The sequence below is a fragment of the Pristiophorus japonicus genome, chromosome 1 (genome assembly GCF_044704955.1).
Source record: "Pristiophorus japonicus isolate sPriJap1 chromosome 1, sPriJap1.hap1, whole genome shotgun sequence".
Lineage (NCBI taxonomy): Eukaryota > Metazoa > Chordata > Chondrichthyes > Pristiophoridae > Pristiophorus > Pristiophorus japonicus.
The window spans coordinates 176,483,206-176,508,114 of NC_091977.1; the positions used below are offsets into that span (position 1 = coordinate 176,483,206).

Here is a 24,909-nt window from a genome sequence, read left to right on the forward strand (position 1 = left end):
GTAACGTTTCCTCTGTCCGCCCTTGGCTCATTTGCCATGAAGGAGTTCCGAGTAGAGCGCTTGCTTTGGGAGTCTCGTGTCTGGCATGCGGACAATGTGGCCTGTCCAGCAAAGCTGATCAAGTGTGGTCAGTGCTTCAATGCTGGGGATGTTGGCCTGGTCGAGGATGCTAATGTTGGTGCGTCTGTCCTCCCAGATGATTTGCAGGATCTTGTGGAGGCATTGTTGATGGTATTTCTCCAGCGACTTGAGGTGTCTACTGTACATGGTCCATGCCACAGGAGGGCGGGTATTACTACAGACCTGTAGACCTTGAGCTTGGTGGTAGATTTGAGGGCCTAGTCTTCGAACACTCTTTTCCTCAGACGGCCAAAGGCTGCATTGACGCACTGGAGGCAGTGTTGAATCTCCTCATCAATGTCTGCTTTTGTTGATAAGAGGCTCCCGAAGTATGGGAAATGGTCCACGTTGTCCAGGGCCGCGCCATCGATCTTGATGACTGGGTGGCAGTGTTGTGCGTCGAGGAGAGGCTGGTGGAGGACCTTTGTCTTACGGATGTTTAGCGTAAGTCCCATGCTTTCGTATGCCTCAGTAAATACGTCGACTATGTCCTCGAGCTCAGCCTCTGACTGTGCACAGACGCAGGTGTTGTCCGCTTACTGTAGCTCGACGACAGAGGTTGGGATGGTCTTGCACCTGGCCTGGAGGCGGCGATGGTTAAACAGCAGTTCTGTAGTTTAGTTCCACTCCAGCGGGGAGCTTGTTGACTGTGAGGTGGAGCATGGCAGCGAGGAAGATTGAGAAGAAGGTTGGAGCGATGATGCAGCCCTGTTTGACCCTGGTCCAGATGTGGATTGGGTCTGTAATGGATCTGTTGGTAAGGATCACGGCCTGCATGTTGTCGTGGAGCAGGCGGAGGATGGTGACGAACTTTTAGGGGCATCCGAAACGGAGGAGGACAATCCATAGACCCTCGCGCTTGACAGTGTCAAAGGCCTTTGTAAGGTCGAAGAAAGCCATGTATAAGGGCTGGCGCTGTTCCCTGCATTTTTCCTGCAGCTGTCGCGCTGCAAAGATCATGTCCGTTGTGCCGCGTAGGGGACGAAATCCGCACTGTGACTCCGGGAGGAGCTCCTTAGTCACAGGGAGGAGACGGTTGAGGAGGACTCTAGCGACGACTCTCCCAATGGTTGATAGCAGGGAGATTCCTCTGTAGTTGCCGCAGTCGGACTTGTCCCCTTTTTTTAAAGATGGTCACGATCACTGCATCTCAGATCTCCCGGCATGCTCTCCTCCCTCCAGATGAGAGAGATGAGGTCATGTATCCTTGCCAACAGCGCCTCTCCGCCATACTTTAGCGCCTCAGCAGGGATTCCATCTGCTCCCATAGCCTTGTTGCTCTTGAGCTGTCTTATGGCTTTTCCTACCTCATGCAGTGTTGAGGTCTCACTGAGGTGGTGGCGGGTCGCATGCTGTGGGATGGAGTCGAGAATACTCGAGTCAAAGGCAGAGTCTCGATTGACGAGATCTTCGAAGTGCTCCTTCCAATGGGCCCTGACTACCTCGGTGTCCTTGATGAGTGTTTCCCCGTTCTTGGCCAGCAGTGGGGTGGGCCTTGGGAGTTTGGACCATAGGTGGCCTTGACTGCGGTGAAGAATCCTCGCACATCATGGCTGTCGGCCAGTTGTTGTATCTCCTGTGCTTTCTCAATCCACCACCTGTTCTTTAGGTCCCGGGTTCTTTGTTGGACCTCAGCCTTGAGCCATCTGTAATGTTGCTTTGCTGGTCCCGAGTTGGGTTGTTGCTTGAGGCCCAGAAATGCTCTGTACTTGCAATCTCAGTTCTTGGATCTCCTGATCATTCTCATCAACCAGTCCTGGTGTTTTCTGGTTGAGTGACCAAGTGTCTCCGGCATTGACTTTTTTCTGGCACTGCTTCTGCTGCCCCCTCCGCTTTGGGGCAACGTTAATGTCGATGATGGATCGGATTAGGCGGTGGTCCGTCCAGCAGTCGTCAGCTCCTGGCGCGGGTGATGCGCACATCCTTGCGATCCCTGGCTCGGATGATGACATAGTCGAGCAGGTGCCAGTGTTTGGAGTGAGGGTGTTGCCATAATGCGTTGTATTTGTCCCTTTGGCGGAACAGCGTGTTGGTGATGAGAAGTTCATGTTCTAGACATTTTGTCAGGAGTAGGTTACCACTGGAGTTGGCTTTCCCTACCCTCTCTCTGCCGATCATGCCTCCCCAGAGGGCTGTGTCTTTGCCGACCCTGGCGTTGAAGTCACCTAGGAAGATCAGTTTGTCACCCGCGGGGACGCAGGACAGGGATGTTTCGAGGTTGGAATAAAACCCCACTTTGGTCTCATCTGTTGCACCGAGTGTTGGGGCGTACGCACTGATGACTGTGGCACATTGATTCCGGGATAGGGTGAGTCGAAGAATCATGAGGCATTCGTTAACCCCGCAGGGGGAGTCTTTGAGGCGGTCGACCAGCTCATTTTTGATGGTGAAGCCGACTCCGTGAAGGCGGCGTTCTGCCTCTGGTTTCCCTTTCCAGAAAAAGGTGTAACCTCCACCTTGTTCCTTGAGCTGGATTTCCCCTGCCCACCGGGTCTCGCTTTGGGCAACGATGTCAATGTCAAAGTTTCTAAGTTCCCGGGCAACTATGGTGGTGCGGCGTTCCGATCTGTTGCTGTTGGAGTCGTCCATGAGGGTCCTGACATTCCAGGTCCCGAACTTCATGTTAACGGAGTGGAAGATGCCTGTGCATGAGTTCTTTTAATGTGGGGTGGCCATTGCACACCGACCACCACACGGGCTTAGCTGAGCAAGGTCTTGGTCCAGTGGCAAGGGGGTTCAAGACGACTGGAGACCAGGCACTGCTGTATGAGCTTAATTGCCTTCGGCGAGATGTTGGCTGCAAGCTCGCCGCCGAGTAGTGTCCTTGATGGTAGGGTGGCCCGAGGCTTGGTTGGGGGCAGGCATTAGGAAGGTCAGTTTTCCGCTGGAGTTCTGAGTGGGAGGTCAGCAAGGAGTGGGAGGGTGGGAGAGTCATAGTGTGATGCTCACCAGTCGAAGAGGCCAGGTCACCAGTGGGGAAGGAGAGATCCAGCCGAATCGCCGCTAGAGGGATGAAGGCCTGCCGCTGGAGGGATGTAAGCCCGCCGCAGGAGGGGGGGTGGGGTGATGTGCCGGTCGCCTGGTCAGAGGCTCACCTGCTCGCCGGGTGTCGACGTGAATAATCTGGTTTCAAATGACTGAAAATAATGCTATTAAAACACACCAAACGATTTTCTAGTTAGATTGGAGTACAGTTATTCAATTCCTTAGTAAAAATTTTTTAAAAGAAAATAATTCTTGACAGTTTCTCCAGAAGTTTTAAAGGTTTCTCCAGAAGTTTTAAAAGTTTTCCCAAGTTATTTGAAAGTTTCTGTCAGAGCACTGTCAGAGGGGCAGTACTCCTCATTCAGTGAGCAGACCGTGAATGACAGTGGTGGGTTGGACTGCAGTTCCCCGTGGGCCGTGCTCACAGGCTCCTGCGGCAAGGGAACTACGCTGATCGTGTGGATGCCGGAGCCCCGGTCTATATGGTGAGCATCCGGCCAGGCGTTCGGGACCCTAGCGCTGTCCAGGTGTTCGTCCCCTGTGGCAACCGGATCCCCTCCAGCGGCAACAGCTGTGCCTCTCCTCCACGATGGCGTTTGGGCCTCCTCCTCTTCCACTACGGTGGCTGGCCTTTCCCCCTCCTTCAGAGACGATTGGGCCTCTACTTCCCCACAGTACTCCAAGTGTGGTCTAACCAGGGCTTTGTGCAGCTGCAGAGGGCTGGCAACGCCCATGGAACAATACCAAAGGAAGTAACTTAACCATGAACTTTCATTTTAAACTTTTAATCAACTTGGGAAACTTTTAAAACCTCTGGAGAAATTTTCAAATAACTTGGGAAAACTCTCATCCTCTAAGGGACCAATGTTTATTTTAGCTACTCTCTTCCTTTTTATATACCTTTTTATATATGTAGAAGTTCTTACTGTCTGTTTTTATATTTCTTGCTAATTGACTCTCATAATCTATCTTCTTCTTATTTTTTTAGTCATCCTTCACTGATTTCTAAAAATGTCCCAATCCTCTGGCCTACCACTAATCTTCACAACATTGTATGCCTTTATTTTCAATTTGATACCATCCTTAACTTCCTTAGTTAGCCACGGATGATTCATCCTTCTCTTAGAGTCTTTCTCATTGGAATATATCTTTGAGAGTTATGAAATATCTCCTAAAACGGCTGCCACTGCTTATCTACTGTCTTAGCCTTTACTTTATTTTCCCAGTCCACTTTAGCCTGGGAAAGTCTTCATACCTTTGTAATTGCCTTTATTTAAGTTCAGGTCACTAGCATGAGACCCAAGCTTCTCACCCTGAAACTGAATTAGAAATTCTAACATGCTATGATCACTCTACCAAAGAGGATCCTTTACTATGAGATCATTAATTAATCCCATCTCATTTCTCATTACACATTACCAGATCTAAAATAGCCTGCTCCCTGGTTGGTTCCACAACGTATTGTTCTAAGAAACCATCCCGAATACATCTATGAACTCTTCCTCAAGGATACCTTTGCCAATTTGATTTATCTAATCTATATGAAGATTAAAATCACCCATGATTATTGCAGTACCTTTCTTACAAGCCCCCATTATTTCTTGAGTCACACTCTGTCCTCTATTGTATCTACGGTTTGGGGCCTAAATACTACTCCCACCAGTGACTTCTTTCCCTTGTTATTTCTTATCTCCACCCAAACTGGTTCTACATCTTGATCTTCTTATTAAGGTATTTGCCTTGAATTTTTCCTCAGTGCTATGCTAATTGAACTATTATTGGGCTCAATTTTCCCCAAGCCATTTTTTGGCATATTGCCAGAGTTAAGCCCGTTTTTCTAGGCCAGAAATGCGCCATGAATATTTGGCCAAAGTTTCCCCGATGTATAATTCAAATTTGGTGGCACGCAGCGTGTCCAGTCGCCTCGGGGGGTGGAGCCTGCTGTCTGTGCCAAAATCGAAGCCGCACCTTCTGCGCATGCGTGGAAAAAAAGTTACGTTTCTGACGTCGTTCCAATGGACCCGCATGCTCAGTACAGCTCAGATTTGGCAATCGGCCATTTTTAAAGAGTCAGTTGTGTGTGTTACAAGTGCCGCGTGAGCGCATTGGAAAAATCACAGCTTCAACAGTACAAGATGCAACGCGGTGCAAGGACCAAGAATTTCTTACTGGAAGAAGTGGAGGCACTAGTTACTGTGATTGAGATCAGATGGCAGGAGCTGGACACCAGCAGAGGTCACATAAAAGTTCCACCAAAGAAATGAAGAAACGCTGGAACCAAGTTGCAGAAGATTACTGTGCAATGGTGACCACCATGAGATCTGGAGGCCAGTGTAAAAAGAAATGGCAGGATCTTGATCAAGTCGTTAGTGTAAGTAATATTTTAATTTATTCAATGCAATTGTAAATGTGACCAGCTGTATATATCCTACCCAGCAGAAAGACACTCTCTAAAAAGTTGCATTTTCATCTTTGCAGAGGAAGGTGGCACATAATAAAAGGGAAAGAACTCGAACAGGAGGAGGCCCGTAAAATCTGCACCCACCGACACCCTTGGAAGAGAGGGTCGCTGCTTTGATGGGTCCTGCCTGGAAAAAAGCAATCAGTACTGCACAAGCTGGGCCCACACTCGAGGGAGAGGGTAAGTCCTGCAAATTAATCGTGGCCCTTCAATCAGCCTGTTGCCTGGCCTGCGATGTGTGAGCCTACTCATGCCACCCACCCTGCCCGCTCCTCTGCTGCTAACCATTTGACTGTTCTGTTATATTTTGCAGAACTTGAGGCCAACCTGACGATGCAGATGATGATTCCGACACGGACGAGCCTGAAGAGGAGAACATTTTCCAATGTATCTATGGGGGTGAGGGGGAGGGGATGGAGCTTGATGAAGCTCCCACTGTTGTACTGACTTTGGAGGAGGTGCCACTCATCGAGGTGACAGCTCCTTCCATGACTAGTGGTTTGAGTGTTGGTGGGACATTCCATGGTTTCATACCTTCCGAGGTTGCGGGTCCCAGTGGTGTGGTGCAGTGAGGCACACCCAGGGGCGCACCGTCCCAGGCTGCGGATCCCAGTTTTAGGGTGCGAGCCACACCCATGGGGAGGAGAGTAAGGAGAGCTCGACCGCGCTCTCCTGAGGTGCAGGATCTAACAGATGTGGTTCAGATGATGTCATTGAGTGCGGAGAGCATTGATCTTACCCGATCACTCCTGGACGCCATCAGTCGGGTGAGTGATGAGGTAGCGCGACTGTCGGGAGAATTAACAACACTCTCACGAGAAATGGGAAAGATATCTGGGACCATCAGTGAGGGAATAGTGGCCATGAGGGAGGGAATGTCAGAGGTAGTGCAAACCACATCACTGACCAGAAGGGAGGGAATGTTGCAGGTCATTGAGACACTGTCAGGGCACATGAGGGACAGCATGTTGGAGTTAGCTGCTGCAATAAGGGAACACGCCCAGACCCCGCGCCCATTGACAGAATCAATTATCATTCCCACTCCAATCCCCACACCAGTCTCTGAAGAACCCAAAGCCGGGCCCTCCAACTTGCCGCTTGGCGTTGTCGCCCCCCCACCCTCAAGAGATGCGCAGTACCCGAGATGTTAGAAAGAATAAGCTTGGTTTCAAGCCCAGAAACACTGCGCCACCATCTGCGGGCAGGGGTGGTGGAGTGTTCATGACCAAGTGCAGCAGGCGGCCTTAGGATAAGGTGGATGAGAAATGGGTGCAGCCTTTCTTTGCTGCTGTTGTTGTTGTTGTTATTATTATTGTTACTGTTGTAACTGTTCTCAAATTAAAAAGTTTTTGTAAGTTATGTAAAATTACAAGTTTTTAAGTGATCTTAGAGTTATCTTAAATTAAATTTTGGTACAAGAATAATTTTATTAAAGTTATGTTATTGTAAACTTTTGAATAAAATATATTTTACGTTAAAACTGAATCATGTTCCATTAACACAACACAACATTACAGAACAGCAAACATGTCCTTGTGGAATCGTTGTCGCGCAGCCCTCAGGCATCAGTAAAGCGTTCACGGATGAGCTGCTCATGCAAGGATCGAGCAATCGTTAAAGGAGCACGATGGACCGCCCTCCTCTGCCGTCGTGCTCCGGCCACAGGTACTTGCATGGCTTCTGTTATATATGCAGACGATAGATACATTCTCTGTGTAGTCACTGTATAGTTGCATAAGATGGAGACTTGTTACCTGATGTACTATCAATAAGGTTTACACTGTGTATATACAATGCTGGCAGCACTAGAGGGTGCAACTGGTGGAGACCGGGGTTTCCTGCCCCTTTGGCAGGGGCCGTCCACCAGAGGGCACTGCAGTGGGAGATCTGAGGATCACCTGCATAGGTGTGCAGGGCCCAGTATAAAAGGCTGCCCACCATGCTTGTGCCTCACTCCTCACGAATAAAGGACCAAGGTCACTATAGTCTGAGTACAACACATTGCCTCGTGGAGTCATTCATAAGTGCATTACAGACATAACAACTAGCAATGAGAATATGGACTTTCACGTGATTATGGCTACCTTTGGCATACTAAAAGACTTCGCAGAGGGGGATGACTGGGATGCCTTCACGGAAAGGCTCGAGCAATATTTTGTGGCAAACGACCTTGCAGGGGAGACGGACACATTGGCGGAGAAGCACAAGGCTATAATGCGGACCAGTTGTGGGCCCGAGGTCTACCGCCTCGTCAGGGACTTGCTGGCACCCACAAAGGCCAAGAATAAGACATACGATGAACTGACTGAACTAATTCGCGACCAACCAAAACCAAAACAGAGCATCCTCATGGCCAGGCTCAGATTCTACACTCACCGCAGACCTGAGGGCCAGGAGATTGTCAAATATGCTGCCGACCTCAGGATACTTGCGGCACCGTGTGATTTCAGCACGCACCTCAATGAAGCATTGCAAGACATTTTCGTTATAGGAATTGGCCACGAGGGCCTCCTTCACAAACTATTATCTGCCGACACCACAGTCAACCTGCAGAAGACCATCAGCATCAGTCAGGCGTTCATGTCCTCGACCTGCAGCACCAGCAAATTATTCATCCTATGGACTCAAACCTGGAAAGTACTGGACACAGAATGGTCCCTTTCACAGGCAAGACTGTAGAACGCGGCTGTGCCCAGGGCAGAGAGCACAGACCTCAGTGTTCCAGAACTCAGAGTCCGTCGAGGGGTGCTAATTGTGTAGCACCATGCTGGCGGTGCGGAGGAAACCATAGGGCTCACCAGTGTCGGTTTGTGGAGTACGTATGCAAAACCTGTAATACGAAGGATCACCATGAGCGCATGTGTAAAAGAAATACGACTCACCGTCCAGCAGAGGAGTCAGTAATGACTTTGAATCCAGCTGGGAGTATGATGATTTGGCCAGAGAGGCAGCTCAGCCCCAAGAAGAAATGTATGGAGTGTATACCTTCACCACCGATTGTTCTTTCGTGAAGATGGAAGTCGAGGTAAATGGCGTTCCAGTCTTCATGGAAGTGGACACGGGAGCGAGCTAGTCAGTAATGAGCCAGGATACCTTTGAGAGGCTATGGAACGAAAAACGATCCGAGTTGGTTCCAGTACAGGAAAAGTTGCGCACCTACACCAAGGAGCTGATCCCAGTCCTTGGTATTGCGGATGTAAGTGTAATCCATAATGGCGTGGTGCACAAGTTACCTCTGTGGATTGTTGCAGGTGATGGCCCAACGCTACTCGGAAGAAGGTGGATGGGGAAGATCCAGTGGAAATGGGAAGACCTCTTCACTCCAGCGATCGATGTCCCCCGCGCTCAGAGGCAGAGCAAAACCTCACCTTCGCTTGGGCCAGGCACCAGAGAACAGACCAGCGCAGCACCTGAGGCACAGACCGCCCATCAAGACTGCATGACAATGATCCAACTGGAATGATCTAAAAATATCTTCCCGGCTCCAGTGGCAGAATTCCTGGGGAGGAAGATCGAATTCACAGGCACTCTTCCAATTTTTGTGGCAGAATCGTGGGAGGGAAGGATAAAGGCAGTCGACCTCGAGGACCGAGGCAAGATGGCGTTCCTACTGCAGCGAGGTGCAGCGTGGCTGAAAAAAAAGATGGCCACGGACATACCACGAGGTGCAACGCTGAGGGACCAACACGTGGTATCTAACAAAGGATTTGATTGGGGTAAAGCCAGCAGGGTTCTCTTAAAGGAGACCTGCAACCAACTGAACTTAAAGAGACATTGTATGCATGGCAATCAATGTAACGAACCGATTAAGATTGTGAACAAAATGTTGTTGCGAGATGTCGGGACGAGTGTCTCCAAAAGTAGCAAGCGAGTGAATTCGGGAGGGTAAAGGCGCTGCTCCTGATGCCCTGCCCCAGGTGTCCCCACAAGATATAGGCCAGCGACCTCAGGAGGGTGAAGCACTGATCCTGATACCCTGCCCCAGGTCTATCCCACACTGCAGGCACCCGATGGCACTATTTGCCATGGACCTGGAAACGAAAACGGCGCCAATACGCGCAGTTGGCTGCCGTTGCCCACCACCCAGGTGGGGACGGCGCAGCCCCCAGACCCAGTCACTACCTCGGCCATTTCTGGGAGCGAAAGGTCAGAACCAACGAGTTCCCCAAACGGGACCTGGGACAGCCAGGTTCCCAACACCATTAGAGAGCAGGCAGAAGATCCTGCAGCCCTCAAAGGAGGACAGGGAGGCCACACACATCTGTGGCTCTGCCCATCACTAGGCAACGGCAAAGGCCCCGAGCCCTGGCTAGGTGAGCGAACCAAGCCCACCCTGCTAGCAGGGGGTGCAGCGCTGCTATCAGACGACTAGGGCCCCATCCGATTGCTCTGGAACCTGCATCCTTGCATACCTGTACTGCTACCTCAGTACTGACCATGACTGAACCATGAATGCAATCTACCCAATCCTGGGGCACAACCGCAAAACGTAACGAATGTAAGTCTCTGAACCAAGGTGTCACGATACAAACAGTAACTTTCTTTCTTTGTACTTGCACTGTTTCTGATCCTGTATGTTATTTTAACGGGCCTGCTGCATGATCTCGTTGTGGTGGGGGTGGGGGGGGGGCGGTGGTGTAATGGATGTATGTAACCATGGCCACACACATGGATCACACCCAGAACCCACTGGAACCTCCACTGCATCATCGAACCATCCAAACTGGTAACCACTACCCAACGTTGTGGCAAAAGGACTTTGGGGTTAACAGGGAGAGAGCCAAGCCAAAACACAGCCAAGGTGCAAGGGCTATTGGCACTTAAGTCTAGGGAGAGCTAAGCTAGAGCACATTGTGCAAAGGTAATCGGCACAAAGGACTTGGGGGAGAGTGATATTATATACGCAGACTATAGATATACTCACTGTGTAGTCACTGAATAGTTGCATAAGATGGAGACTTGTTACCTGATGTACTATCAATAAGGTTTACACTGTGTATATACTATGCTAGAGGATGCAACTGGTGGAGAGCGGGGTTTTCTGCCCCTGTGGCAGAGGCTGTTTATTAGAGGGCACTGTGATGGGAGACCTGAGGGTCACCTGCATAGTTGTGCAGGGCCCAGTATAAAAGGCTGCCCACCATGCTTGTGCCTCACTCTGTAATTACAAATAAAGGACCAAGGTCACTACAGTCTGAGTACAACACATTGCCTCATGAAGTCATTCATAAGTGCATTACAGACATAACAGCTTCCTCATCCTCCTCCTCCTGCTCATCACCTGTATCTTCCACATCATTATCATCAGCCACTCTCACCGCAGGTGGGTCTTCCACTACCAGATGCTGCTGCCACATGATGGCTAAGTTATGCAGCATGCAGCACACAACAATGAACTGACCGACAATCTCAGGGGAGTACAGCAAGTAGCCTCCGGAATGGTACGAACACTTGTCTCGATATAACCGAGCCCTATGGGCTCTGATGTTCCTGATGCGATGAAGTCGAATCATTTGTCTCCTACATAGCACCATGATGTTGAAGGCTCGCACAAGGCATGGCATTGTCAGTATTGCCCCCATACTTAAGTTTAACCTTTGAAAGAAGCTCAAAATGGCAGGAAAGCAGGCAGCACAGGTTCGCAGCTGTATCTCTCCAGTACTATCTGGATGGACCACACCCAAAGGTCTTGTGATTTCTCCTCTCTCTCCCCCTCCCCCCACCGCGCATGGCTTGTTTTGTAGCCGAACCCTGAGCTGCTGTGTCAGAGTGCGGGGCCGATTATGCCGGCCAAACCTTCAGCCCTGCTTCAAGACGTTCGCTGAGTAAAAAAATGAGAAAACTTCTGAAATCCAACAAATTTACACTTTTATGTTGACAGATTAAAAAAAGTTGAACTTTATTATTGATTTTGACAGTGTTCTTGACTCCCTCCAAAATCTTTGATTTAAAAACAATGGCGTCTTTCAGCGCCGATTTGTGAATATGCGCTGGTTTTAACTCACTAGAATGTTTTTCAGAAGTGGCCAGATACACCGACCTAAGAGAAAAAAATGTTGGCCAAACTGCAAACAATTGAAAAAAAATACGCAGACATGAGGGAACGTCAAAAAAAACTGTCCTAGAAAAATCGTAACTAAGTCAGTTACGCCGGCGCAGATCGCAGGGGGAAACGTGGAAAAAAATAAATACGCCAGAAAAAACGGCACACGCCAAAAAAACACCACAAATAACTGGGGGAAAATTGAGCCCATTGTTTCAATAGTCATCTGATGAACTTTGCTGCATTCGCACAAATCAATTATATTTCCTCAGATTGTTCCCTTGTGACAATATTTAATCCTGTAAGAACAACTTTAAATAGCATGCTGATTCACATCTGAATTAATAACTAGAAACAAGAAGCTATATATAGATCATACCAATGTTAATTCAGATTGCAATGTAAACCTGTAAACACTGTTACTGGATGCTTTCATTCCTATCATTCCACTGTGAGTAATGATTATATAGGACACATCATTTTTGACGAAGGTTGCGCAGCCTGTGGGATTCCGTATTTTGAAGTTCTGTGAGAACAACAATGACATTATTGTTTTCTTAGTTATTTCACAGCATTTCCAGAAATGATTAAAAAAGTTATAGTTATAATTTCGTAATAAACAGACCAAGAGCATTTTTAGTTTGTTTTTACCTGCACTGGGACAAATACACCCCGCCATTGATAAAGTGTTGATAAAACATCTGCTTCGGAGCTGCTTTCAGGCAATTGAAGAAAAATTCCAAACAGGCTGTTGTTTAATCTCAAGAAACACCAACTTGAGCCGAGTGCATCAGGGAAATTCTGCAATGTGGACAACACTTGAATATCACCCTCTGAAAAAAAATATGAACAATGTGCATATTAATTAGGAAATTAATAAATGTACATAATCAATCAGTACTGAATCATTTTCTATCGAAAAGAAACATCAATTGCCATTTCCTACCCTTCAAAAAGGCACCCATTCTGGTCTGTTATCAAAGCTGTCTTTTGTAACTTTGGTGAACTCCCTTTTCCACCCGCTTTCATCCTAATGCTTTAGTTGCTAAAGAGAAAGTTAACCTTTCTAGTTTGATTTTCTCTGTCAACTCTAATTTTCATCATCTTCGTAAACAGTTTCTCTCTTGTTCCAGCGTTGAGATCTATTTTCACCAGGCCTGTCGGACTCCAGTAAGACTTTTGGCCCTGATGGTAAATCTCCCATCATCCTCAAGATGTGTGCATGTAAATTTAGGCTGTCCAAAACTTGATTTGGAGGGGGCGGTGGGGGGGGAAAGAGACAACAATGTATTTTTTTATTACTTTTGCTTCACGGGCACAGACCATTCCATTCCACCCTGGCCTGGATCATTCACCTTGGTCGGGCCCAACTGCACTCTTCAGGAGGCCATTATGCTTCAACTCACTCAGTGTACTGACCATCACAATTATGCTGTTTCCTACTAAGCCTGGAGAAGTCCCCACCTTCGACCCACTCTCCTTCTGATACACAGGGCCATGTTTGGGGCCCACAGAGGTTACACCTTAGTCAAAACCCTGTTGAAACTACCAGCAAAGGCCAGTGTGATCCGAGCCTATCTCAGTCCTTCAACTTCACTCCCATTGTGCATTTATAGGATCATTGTATTTACATCATTTAATTAGTAAAGTTATGGAAGTTAACTCTAACTATTATCTCTCAAATTATCCATCGCCTTGAAAGTTCTGACATAAGCCAAACTGTTTTTGTCATGATCTTCCTGCTATTGTTATAAACTTTGGAAATTTTGGTCTCAAAATCTTTAGTGAATTATCTACCATTACTTAAGATACATCCAAAACCTTTGGCATCATGGGGAGAATTTTAACCCCAAAAAGGGGCGGGTTTGGGTCAGTGGGAGGTTAAAGTGTGAACCCCAATCCGCCTCCAACCCACACACTTCCGAGTTTAATGGCAGCAGGGCAGGGGGTGGCCCTTCTTCCCCGGGTCAATGATTGGACGCCCCCCGGGGTTGGGGCTCGTACCTACCTGGGGCTGCAACCTCTTCTTCAGTGTTTCCCACCCGGCTGGAAGCCAGCCTTTCAATCAGGCTGAGCTCTGGGAGGGGAACCTGTCATGTATGTACATGCTGTTTGTAGCCACCAGATGGTTTCATTTTGGAGGCCACTGAGCAGTACGCACATGGTGCTGCTCTGGTATAAAAGGCCAGCCATTTTGTGAGTCAGGCCTTTTGGGCCGTGATAAAGCAGAACAAGGTTGTATCTTGTTCAGTTAAACAGGACTCAGTTTGTACCTTTATTGCATACATAACATTTGGTGACGAGAATACAAGAATCTTTGTTTGCAAAATGAGCACGATTGGATTTTTAGAGCGATTCGTGGAGAGAGAAGATGGGGGAGACTTTGTGAGCCATTTGAACCAGTACTTCGTGGCCAACAAAACGAAGGGGGTCGATGATGCAGATCAGCGCTGGGCCGTGTTCCTCACTTTGTGCGTTTCAAAGATCTACGGTCTGATAAAGAATCTACTCATGCCTAGTGATCCAACAGAGAAAATGTACAAGGAGTTGTGTACATTGGTATGGGAGCACCTCAAGCCAGACAACGGCGTCATCATCTCGAGATACAGGTTTTATACACGCGTTCGACCGGAGGGCCAGAGCGCGGCGGAATTTGTTGCTGACCTAAGACGTCTAGCGGGACCGTGCAAGTTCGGGACAGGGTTGGTAGACATGCTGCGGGACTTCTTTGTTATCGGCAACAACCACGAGGTGATCCTACGCAAACTTCTGGTGGTGGAGGAGTTGGATTTAAAAAGGACCATCCAGATCGCTCAATCATATATGTCGACGGACAGGAGTCTAAAGCAATAGCGGTGAAGAACCGAAACTCGGCAAGTACTGTAAATGCGATTGATTCGGCATTCGGCAGAGTGGCACATGGCAGGGCCTATCCAGCTGTGTTCGCGAACCTTGCTGCTGCCCAAAGTCCGCCAGCGGGAATGTATCCGACTTTTCCGTGTTGGCGTTGTGGGGGAAATCATTGGCAGTGGCAGTGCCGATTTAAGCAATATAGTTGTAAAGGCTGTCTGAGAGTGGGGCATCTCCAGCGCAAGTGTCCGCAGATGAGCAAGGGAGCTGTGGCACACCACATGGAGAATGAGAGTCAGACTAGTGCGGATCCGGATACGCAATCCGAGATGCCAGAGGAGGAAGTGTATGGACTGTACTCCTTCATAACTAAGAGTAAACCAATTTTGATTAATGTGAAGTTTAACGGGATACCAGTATCGATGGAACTGGACACGGGAGCGAGTCAATCGATCATGAACGAGAGGGCATTTAATAAGCTCTGGAATACTTAAGACTGTGAGGCCCAGGCTGAGACCTGTTAACGCCAAGCTGTGCACGTACACCAAAGAACTGATAAAGGTGATTGGCAGTGCACAAATTAATGTGTCGTATAACGGTGCGGTTCACGAGTTACCACTGTGGATTGTTCCAGGCAATGGCCCAATGCTGCTCAGCAGGAGCTGGTTGGAGAAGATTAGATGCGACTGGAACAACATAAAGGCGTTGTCGTCGGAGGAAGATACATGTGCCCAAGTGTTGAACAAGTTCCACTCGCTGTTTGAACCGGGTATCAGCAACTTCACGGGAGCCAAGGTGCAGATCCACGTGGACTCAGATGCAAGACCCGTCCATCATAAAGCTCGTATATGATGAGAGAAGGTCGAAATTGAACTGGACAGACCCCAGCATGAAGGGATCATATCACTGGTCGAATTTAATGAATAGGCCAGCCCCATTGTTCCTGTGCTGAAAAGTGATGGCACAGTCAGAATCTGTGGAGACTCCAAGGCTACGATCAACAGGGTTTCGAAACAAGATCAGTACCCGTTACCGAAGGCTGATGACTTGTATACGACGCTAGCCAGGGTTCAAAAAACTAGACTTGACATCGGCCTATATGATGCAGAAGTTGGTCGAGACGTCAAAGAGACTTATGTGCATTAACACGCACAAAGGACTGTTTATTTATCACAGGTGCCCGTTTGGAATTCGCTCGGCTGCAGCAATATTCCAGAGGAATATGGAAAGTCTACTGAAGTCCGTTCCCGGAACCGTCGTATTCCAAGATCACATCCTGATCACTGGTCGTGACTCCAAGGAACATCTGAACAACCTGGAAGAGGTTCCACTGCGTTTGGACAGAGTGGGACTCAGACTTAAATGCTCGAAGTGCGTTTTCATGGCACTGGAGGTTGAATTCCTCGGGAGGAAAATCGCCGCTGATGGCATCAGACCTACTGATGTGAAAACCAAAGCCATCAAGAATGCACCCAAGCCACAGAACGTGATGGAGCTGCGTTCATTCCTGGGTCTACTCAACTACTTTGGTAACTTCCTATCTAAATTGAGCACTTTACTTGAACTATGCTATTGAGAAAAGGCAACTGGGTGTGGGGCGCATTACAGGACAGAGTTTTCGAGAAAACCACCATTCTGCTTTTCTCAAACAAGCATCTGGTACATTGTGACCCATGTAAATGTTTAGTTTTGGTCTGTGACACATCGTCATATGGAATTGGTTGCGTGTTACAACAAGCCAATAAGTCGGGGAAATTTCAACCTGTCGTGTATGCATCCAAAAGTTTGTCTAAAGCAGAAAGAGCCTACAGTATGATAGAAAAAGAAGCTTTAGCATGTGTGTACGGTGTTAAAAAGAAACATCAATATCTGTTCGGTCTGAGGTTTGAATTAGAGACCGATCACAAGCCGCACATTTCGTTATTTTCTGAGAGCAACGGTATCAATACCAACGCTTCATCCCGCATCCAAAGGTGGGCGCTGACATTATCTGCCTATGATTATGTCATTCGCCACAAACCTGGCACAGAGAATTGTGACGATGCTTTGAGCTGGTTGCCGTTGTCCGCACCGGAGATGGAAACGCCACAACCGGCAGATTTAATATTAATCATGGATGCTTTTGAGAGTGAAGGTACCCCTGTCACGGTTCAACAAGTTAAGAACTGGACCAGCCAGGACCCGATTTTATCGGTGGTAAAGGGTTGCATCCTCAAAGGGGATTAGTCTGCCATACCTAAGCAAATGTACGAGGAGACCAAACCGTACATTCGTCGCAAGGCCGAACTGTCTATTCAAGCAGATTGCATATTGTGAGGCAATTTCTTCATATCTTTCCTATGTCTAACTAACAATTCTCACTTCATATTAAATGGACCCATCTTTAAGCCTTCCTTTACTGATATTCTTGGCCTCACTATCTTTAACTTCAAATGTAACTCCTAAATCTTCTCCATTCGTAAAGAAGCTTAGTTTCCTCTTTGATGCACTTGTTTTTTTCCATTGACAGCAGAGCTCCCTGTCACCTCACCAACTTTAAACAACTCTGGAAAGCACCAAATACTTCCACAAAATTACAGAGCCAGCAGAAATTAATCAGCAACTAACCTGAGAGTGGTTGCTGATCCCTTTAAGTGTCACTGGTGGAGGTCCTTGCAGTGAGAGGTTAAGTCAGAATGTTAGCTCCAGTGTTGAGGATGGAAATGGCAAATGGCGTCAAATCAGCTGACATCACAATCTGCCTACTCTGCATACTTCCGGCGCATGCTCTGAACGCCCCTCACCAAAATGGCATCCGGCGCGGTCCGCATCAGAAGTATGCACACATAGCGCAGACGCCATTTTTAACTCAAATCGGCACCCATAACGCCGGATAATCTGGTGCTATAGAGCCGGATTTCCAGCCCATGGGATTCTAAGTTTTATAAATAGGAAGTAAAGTACAAAAGCAAAGAGATAATGCAAAACCTATTTAAATCATTAGTTATCCTAATATTAGAATATATTATCCGGTTTTGGATAGCTTACTTTAGGAAGGATATCAAGGCTATGTAGAAAAGATTCGATGAGGTGATACTAGGGATGAAAAGAGACTATAGAATCTGGAGATTATGTCATTAGAACAAGAAGGTTTAGGAGATCTAAATTATGAAAGATTCGGATAAAGATCTTGGACTCGGTAGTTAGAAGGCATAAATATCAGATCATCTAAGAACAAATCAAAGAGACTAGGAAAAAAATATTTAATGGAATTTTAGGACATGGGATGCCCTACCAAAAACAGTGGTGGAAGCAGCATTAAGAACATAAGAAAGAGGAACAGGAGTAGGCCATACGGCCCCTCGAGCCTGCTCCACCATTCAATAAGATCATGGCTGATCTGATCATGGACTCAGCTCCACTTCCCCGCCTGCTCCCCATAACCCCTTATCCCCTTATTGTTTAAGAAACTGTCTACTTCTGTCTTAAATTTATTCAATGTCCCAGCTTCCACAGCTCTCTGAGGCAGTGAATTCCACTGATTTACAACCTTCTGAGAGAAGAAATTTCTCCTCATCTCAGTTTTAAATGGGCGGCCCCTTATTCTAAAATTATGCCCTCTAGTTCTAGTCACCCGTATCAGTGGAAACATCCTCTCTGCATCCACCTTGTCAAGCCCCCTCATAATCTTATACGTTTCGATAAGATCACCTCTCATTCTTCTGAATTCCAATGAGTAGAGGCCCAATCTACTCAATCTTTCCTCATAAGTCAACCCCCTCATCTCCAGAATCAACCCAGTGAACCTTCTGTGAACTGTCTCCAAAGCAAATATATCCTTTCGTAAATATGGAAACCAAAACTGCACGCAGTATTCCAGGTGTGGCCTCACCAATACCCTGTGTAGCTGTAGCAAGACTTCCCTGCTTTTATACTCCATCCCTTTTGCAATCAAGGCCAAGATTCCATTGGCCTTCCTGATCACTTGCTGTACCTGCATACTATTCTTTTGTGTTTTATGCACAAGTACCCCCAGGTCCTGCTGTACTGCAGCACTTTGCAATCTTTCTCCATTTAAATAATAACTTGCTCTTTGATTTTTTTCTGCCAAAGTGCATGACCTCACACTTTCCAACATTATACTCCATCTGCCAAATTTTTGCCCACTCACTTAGTCTGTCTATGTCCTTTTGCAGATTTTTTATGTCCTCCTCACACATTTCCTCCCATCTTTGTATCATCAGCAAACTTGGCTACGCTACACTCAGTCCCTTCGAAGTCGTTAATATAGATTGTAAATAGTTGGGGTCCCAGCACTGATCCCTGCAGCACCCCACTAGTTACTGGTTCCCAACCAGAGAATGAACCATTTATCCCAACTTTATTTTTTCTGTTAGTTAGCCAATCCTCTATCCATGTTAGTATATTTACCCCAACCCCGTGAACTTTTATCTTGTGCAGTAACCTTTTATGTGGCACCTTGTCAAATGCCTTCTGGAAGTCCAAATACACCACATCCTCTGGTTCCCCTTTATCCACCCTGTTCGTTACATCCTCAAAGAATTCCAGAAAATTTGTCAAAGATGACTTCCCCTTCATAAATCCATGCTGACTCTGCCTGACTGAATTTTGCTTTTCCAAATGTCCTGCTACTGCTTCTTTAATAATGGATTCCAACATTTTCTATAATAGATTTCTATAATCTATAATTGCTTTTAAAATGGAAGTAGATAAATATTTAAAAATAAATTATAAAGGTATGCAGGGAAAGGTCAGGGGAATGGGACTGAGGATAGCTGTTCTTGAGTGCCAGCACATGGGATAGAGCAAAAGGCCTCCTTTTGTGTTTAAAATTCATTGGAAAAGAAAATCAGATGAGGTGTTAAGCAAGCTGCCCTTTTTGCACTGCCACTCAATTTTATCCCCTAGGATTCCAAATCAAGACTTATCACAACTCCTATTCTAACTAATTTTTCCCAGCCCATGAACTTTTTACCTACTTTAGTTTTTCCTCCAATCTGCAAACATCAAGCTTTTGATGCTGAAGATAAAATCACTACTTCCTGATTCACCTCAGCTTCACTTTTACTCTTTTTAATTTTGGTAGCATCCTGCTCTACTGGCCTTTCGCCTTCATTTTTCAATTTAAAATAAAATCCAACAACAAATTAACACGAGCAACAAATCGACTTAATAAAGAGATAAATACAACACCAAGAAGAAATAAATTCAATTATACACAAAATAGAGCTATATTTCTTGATAGGATAACCTTTGACAGAAGAGAAAGGCAGAAAAAAATACACAGACTAATGCTTCTATGGCAAGCTATATATTAAGGGCAATAATGCAAGATAGAATGACGGTGCATTGGATTAGTGAACTAATTTACACTCACATTGAGCAGTAGGGTGTAACTCAGTAAGGTAGCCCAACCAACTCTAGTGGCTGGTTCTAAAACAACATTGACAAAGAGCAGGACAAATATTAGCACCCTAAGTTCTTAACCAAGCAATAATATGTGGCATAGGAAGATTTATAACAATGAAGGAGATAAAATATAAAATAAGTGACAAAAGATAAAAATACAATCGCCCAGAAATTAAGCCATGTTATTACTGTACAAATATTTAATGTGTTCTTATAAAATCTGTTTATCTGTTATTGGTATTGCATACTTTCTCGACTAATGCATCCAATTTTAAAGTTTTAACTATTACATTAGAATTATATTTAACCTCTTGTAGCAAATTATCTATGGCTCACTAGATAGCGGTTCTAAAAAATACAACTTACTTATTCCGTATGCCATTCCAGCCTGTGTCTCCCATTCCACAGTGACTCTATTCTCCAAACCATTACTTCGAGAAACCTTTAAATACAAAGTCCTATTGCCTTCTTCCAAACTCACTGAGCGAGTTCTAAATAAAATGAAGATTTAAAACATTCCAATTTTCAAAAATGAAATAGTTGAAGTGCAAGTCAACATTGAAAATATCAGTGTTTAACACACACACACATACAGAATTGGCACTATGGAGGGAAAGGAAATATATCCACCAGAGCTCCTGCTCCTGACTATTCTTCAGTGAACCCTAAAGTGTGTGAGCGTGTGTGAGGGGTGGATATTGGACGAGAGCAAAATTGAACTCAGTTGTAATGTCCTCCACACTCAAATAGCCTGGTGACACTTACTAACTAGCCTTTCACATGAAGAACAGCCACTTAGTAAGTTATTAAAGCTGGAACTTATAGAACATATCCCTTTATCTGATATAGTATAGTATTTTTTGAACTAAGGAGTTTGATCAAGGAATTTGTTAATCTGATCATCAACTTAATAAAAATTACCTCAGGCATTTTGGGGTTTTAAACTAGATTTCCTGAGAGTAGATATAGTTCATTACCACTTTCCATATACACTGGGCCCAATTTTTGCCAACCCGTTTTTTTGGTGCACTAAACCTTTATACGGCGACTTTGTGCGCTGGAAAGGGCACCAAGAAATTTACTTAGTATCCTGGCCCCTCTGCCGAGTGTCCCGGGTCCTGGCACAGCGTTCATGGTGGAGTAGGGGGGCGGAGCTACAGCCCTGCGCTGAAAACATTGCCAGCAGCTGTTGCATGCGCAGTGTAGTCTGCGCGCATGCTCCTCGCCCTCCCAGCGTGTCCTACAAGCTGTCAGCAGGACCCGATGTTCGACGCCCCTAGCCGTGGCCAAATGGTCGCCCACATCTGAGAGCAGCCCAGGCTGCCAGAACCCTACCCGAGATGCCGGCGAGACCAGCCTTTCCTCTCCCTCCCCCTCTCCCGATGCCGTCCCCCGATGCCAGCGAGCCCAGCCTTTCCTCTCCCTCCCTCCCCCCCAGCCTCCCAATCAGTCTTTGCCAGCCGCCCCTATCCCACGCCGAATGGCCTTCCATACAGGCCGGCCCGCTGCCTTCCCCGGCCCAAGGTAGGATTTACTTCAAATATTTAATTGTTAATCAATTGTTTACCTGAGTTCTTTATTTTTATTGAGTTATTTTAACTTTTATTTGGAATGTTTGCTGCTTGGTGCTTGGGTGCAGATCCTTACTTACTTACCTGCGCTGATTTCTTAATTGCCCGCAACGTTTTTCAGAGCTGGTCACATACGGTGACCTAATCAATTTGGTGTAAGTGTTAGCTGGCCAAAGTGTCATAAATGGCCAAAACTGGCGTAAGTGTCTGGAAAAACCCCCCTTTGAAAAAAAAACTGAACTAAAAAAAATCGCAGCTAACTAAGTTACTCTGGAGCAAGTTTATTGGGGAAAATGTTTTTTTTTAAACTTACGTCAGAAAAACCAACTTACTTCAAAAAAATTGATGCAAGTCATAGCCAAAATTGGGCCCCATATTTTTCTGAATTTAATTCAACCAACCAGTAATTATTCAATGAACTATGCTGCACCTTCACCCGAGAATGAGAGGGGACCTCATAGAAACATATAAAATTCTGACAGGGTTAGACAGGTTAGATGCAGGAAGAATGTTCCCAATGTTGGGGAAGTCCAGAACCAGGGGTCACAGTCTAAGGATAAGGGGTAAGCCATTTAGGACCGAGATGCGGAGGAACTTCTTCACCCAGAGAGTGGTGAACCTGTGGAATTCTCTACCACAGAAAGTTGTTGAGGCCAATTCACTAAATATATTCAAAAAGGAGTTAGATGAGGTCCTTACTGCTAGGGGGATCAAGGGGTATGGCGAGAAAGCAGGAATGGGGTACTGAAGTTGAATGTTCAGCCATGAACTCATTGAATGGCGGTGCAGGCTAGAAGGGCCGAATGGCCTACTCCTGCACCTATTTTCTATGTTTCTATGTTTCTATGATTCCTTGCAAAAGCATGATAAAAACAAAATCTGCGTTGTGTTAACAGTTCATTACATTTGTGCCTCATTTCTTTAAAATAGGGTCTCTGTTATTGTTAGTAGTTCTAAGAGCTGAAATGCAGAAAAGGACTGACAGAGGTAATTGATTCTACTCTGTGAAACTGGGTTGTTCTAAGAGACTCAGACCATCATCAACTACTTTCAAATTTTGTAGGAAAAGCCCATGATAGACCCCACCACTTAAACACCCATATTTAAAACGGGCAGTTGCTTATATAAGCCAAAAAGCGACAACCATTACCCACTTGTATTAACGTCGATTTCAAAGTTGCCAGTTATAGCAATTTAAGTGCTCCGTTTATTTCGGGCAGAAACAGCTGTGTTTACTCACTAATTACATTTCATTCTACTTGGTGTTCCTTAAATTCAAATACTGATCATCAGATGTTGAATTACTGTGTGTTTTTTTTTAAAGGCTCAGTGATTTTGCCATTTGGCTGCATTCAAATGATTAGGTTTTACCATATAAATTAAACCTCCTTTTAGAATTGCACAATACACTATTATTAACCGTTAATAAACTGCCTTGTTTTGGATGAGTAATGATTGTATGCTGCACAAGCAACCTGCAAGCAAAGGTAGGTTTAAAAATATATCAAAATAATTATTTTGCTGGAGTGTAAGAATTTTGGGTCAGCATAATTAGCTTACCCGAGCAATACTGTCAAGTTAGGGTACTGACTGTTTTGACATAAACTTTGTAACTGGCTAATTCTAGAAAATGTTTGCTAGTTGGATGACAAATATACTGAATGCAAAGTGAGGCTGAGTTTCTAAATCATGATCCTTTGGGTTGTGAACTCATTCTACTGCCATAATTATTGAATTGCCCCAAAGTTATCCTTAATAACCAATGTAAATTATTGTATCTGTTATATTTTCTGACCTGTTTTCTATTGGGAAGATACTAAAATGTCCTAATGGTGCTTGATTCTGAAGGACTGTTATCAGGGTCTGTACTTTCTCTCCCAGTCTAGCCCCTCCAGTAGGGCCAAACAAAGTAACCAAGAACTGCTCATCCATCTCTGCCTCTTCATCCAATATAGCAGAAATCTGCAGAATCTGGGGAGAAAAAAGTAAAATGACAATATCTAAAGTACGGCTTCAAACAAACAACGTAACAACTATAGTTGAATATGGTGTAAGAAGCATTCAATAGTTAATTATAAATTGGTACAACATATGACTTATGCCAGTACTCAAAGAGCCCAATAGATGGAGCATTGAAATGAAATAAAACAACAAGCCAGCTATCAAAGTGATAGGAGTTAATACCTGTAGTATGCTTTATGAGCCAGATGACTGGGATCAAATGCTATCGACAGATGGACTTTCTGTGGCCGAAATTGGTTGAACAGATGGTCTGCCTGTTTTTTGGGTGGTGCGTCAATTTTACCGCCTGGTACAGCTGGCGCGGAGTGTGCGGGATTTCCATCAAGTTTTTCTCAGCGGTAAGCCGAGCGGAGTGCATCGGGTGGGAGTAGAGCGGAGTGCAGCGGGCAGGAGTGGAGTGCAGTGGGTGGGAGTGGAGCGGAGTGCAGTGGGCGGGAGTGGAGCGGAGCGGAGTGCAGTGGGCGGGAGCGGAGTACAGTGGGCGGGAGTGGAGCGGAGTGCAGTGGGCGGGAGTGGAGCGGAGTGCAGTGGGCAGGAGCAGAGTGCAGCAGGCGGGAGAGGAGCGCAGTGGGCGGGAGTGGAGCGCAGTGCAGCGGGCGGGAGTGGAGGGGAGTGCAGTGGGCGGGAGCGGAGCGGAGTGCAGTGGGTGGGAGTGGAGCGGGGTGCAGTGGGCGGGAGCGGAGTGCAGTGGGCGGGAGTGGAGCGCAGTGCAGCGGGCGGGAGTGGAGGGGAGTGCAGTGGGCGGGAGCGGAGTGCAGTGGGCGGGAGCGGAGTGCAGTGGGCGGGAGTGGAGCGCAGTGCAGCGGGCGGGAGTGGAGGGGAGTGCAGTGGGCGGGAGCGGAGCGGAGTGCAGTGGGCGGGAGTGGAGCGGAGTGCAGCGGGCGGAATGCAGTGGACGGGAGTGGAGCGGAGTGCAGTGGGCGGGAGTGGAGTGGAGTGCAGTGGGCGGGAGTGGAGGGGAGTGCAGTGGGCGGGAGTGGAGGGGAGTGCAGTGGGCGGGAGCGGAGTGCAGTGGGCGGGAGCGGAGTGCAGTGGGCGGGCAGTGGGCGGGAGTGAAGCGGAGTGCAGTAGGCGAGAGCAGAGTGCAGCGGGCGGGAGAGGAGCGGAGTGGGCGGGAGCGGAGTGGAGCGGAGTGCAGTAGGCGAGAGCAGAGTGCAGCGGGCGGGAGAGGAGCGGAGTGGGCGGGAGCGGAGCGGAGTGCAGCGGGCGGGAGTGGAGCGGAGTGCAACGGGCGGGAGCGGAGCGGAGTGGGCGGGAGCGGAGTGCAGCGGGCGGGAGTGGAGCGGAGTGCAGCGGGCGGGAGTGGAGCGGAGTGGGCGGGAGCGGAGCGGAGTGCAACGGGCGAGAGCAGAGTGGAGTGCAGTGGGCGGGAGCGGAGTGCAGTGGGCGGAAGCGGAGTGCAGTGGGCGGAAGCGGAGTGCAGTGGGCGGGAGCGGAGCGGAGTGCAG

At 47.0% G+C, this 24,909-nt stretch overlaps 1 protein-coding gene across 5 annotated transcripts in view; it reads right to left on the bottom strand.

Annotated features, from left to right (window-relative positions):
* Positions 1–24,909, bottom strand: part of adgrv1 (adhesion G protein-coupled receptor V1) — an 892,784-nt gene that overhangs the window by 572,443 nt on the left and 295,432 nt on the right. For all 5 annotated transcript variants that reach the window (XM_070885047.1, XM_070885038.1, XM_070885028.1 and 2 more), the window contains 4 exons: positions 23,235–23,410; positions 20,235–20,359; positions 12,261–12,442; positions 11,989–12,135 (listed from right to left, as the gene is read on the bottom strand). In XM_070885047.1, the coding sequence (XP_070741148.1) occupies positions 11,989–12,135; positions 12,261–12,442; positions 20,235–20,359; positions 23,235–23,410 (630 nt within the window). The remainder of the gene's footprint in view (positions 1–11,988; positions 12,136–12,260; positions 12,443–20,234; positions 20,360–23,234; positions 23,411–24,909) is intronic.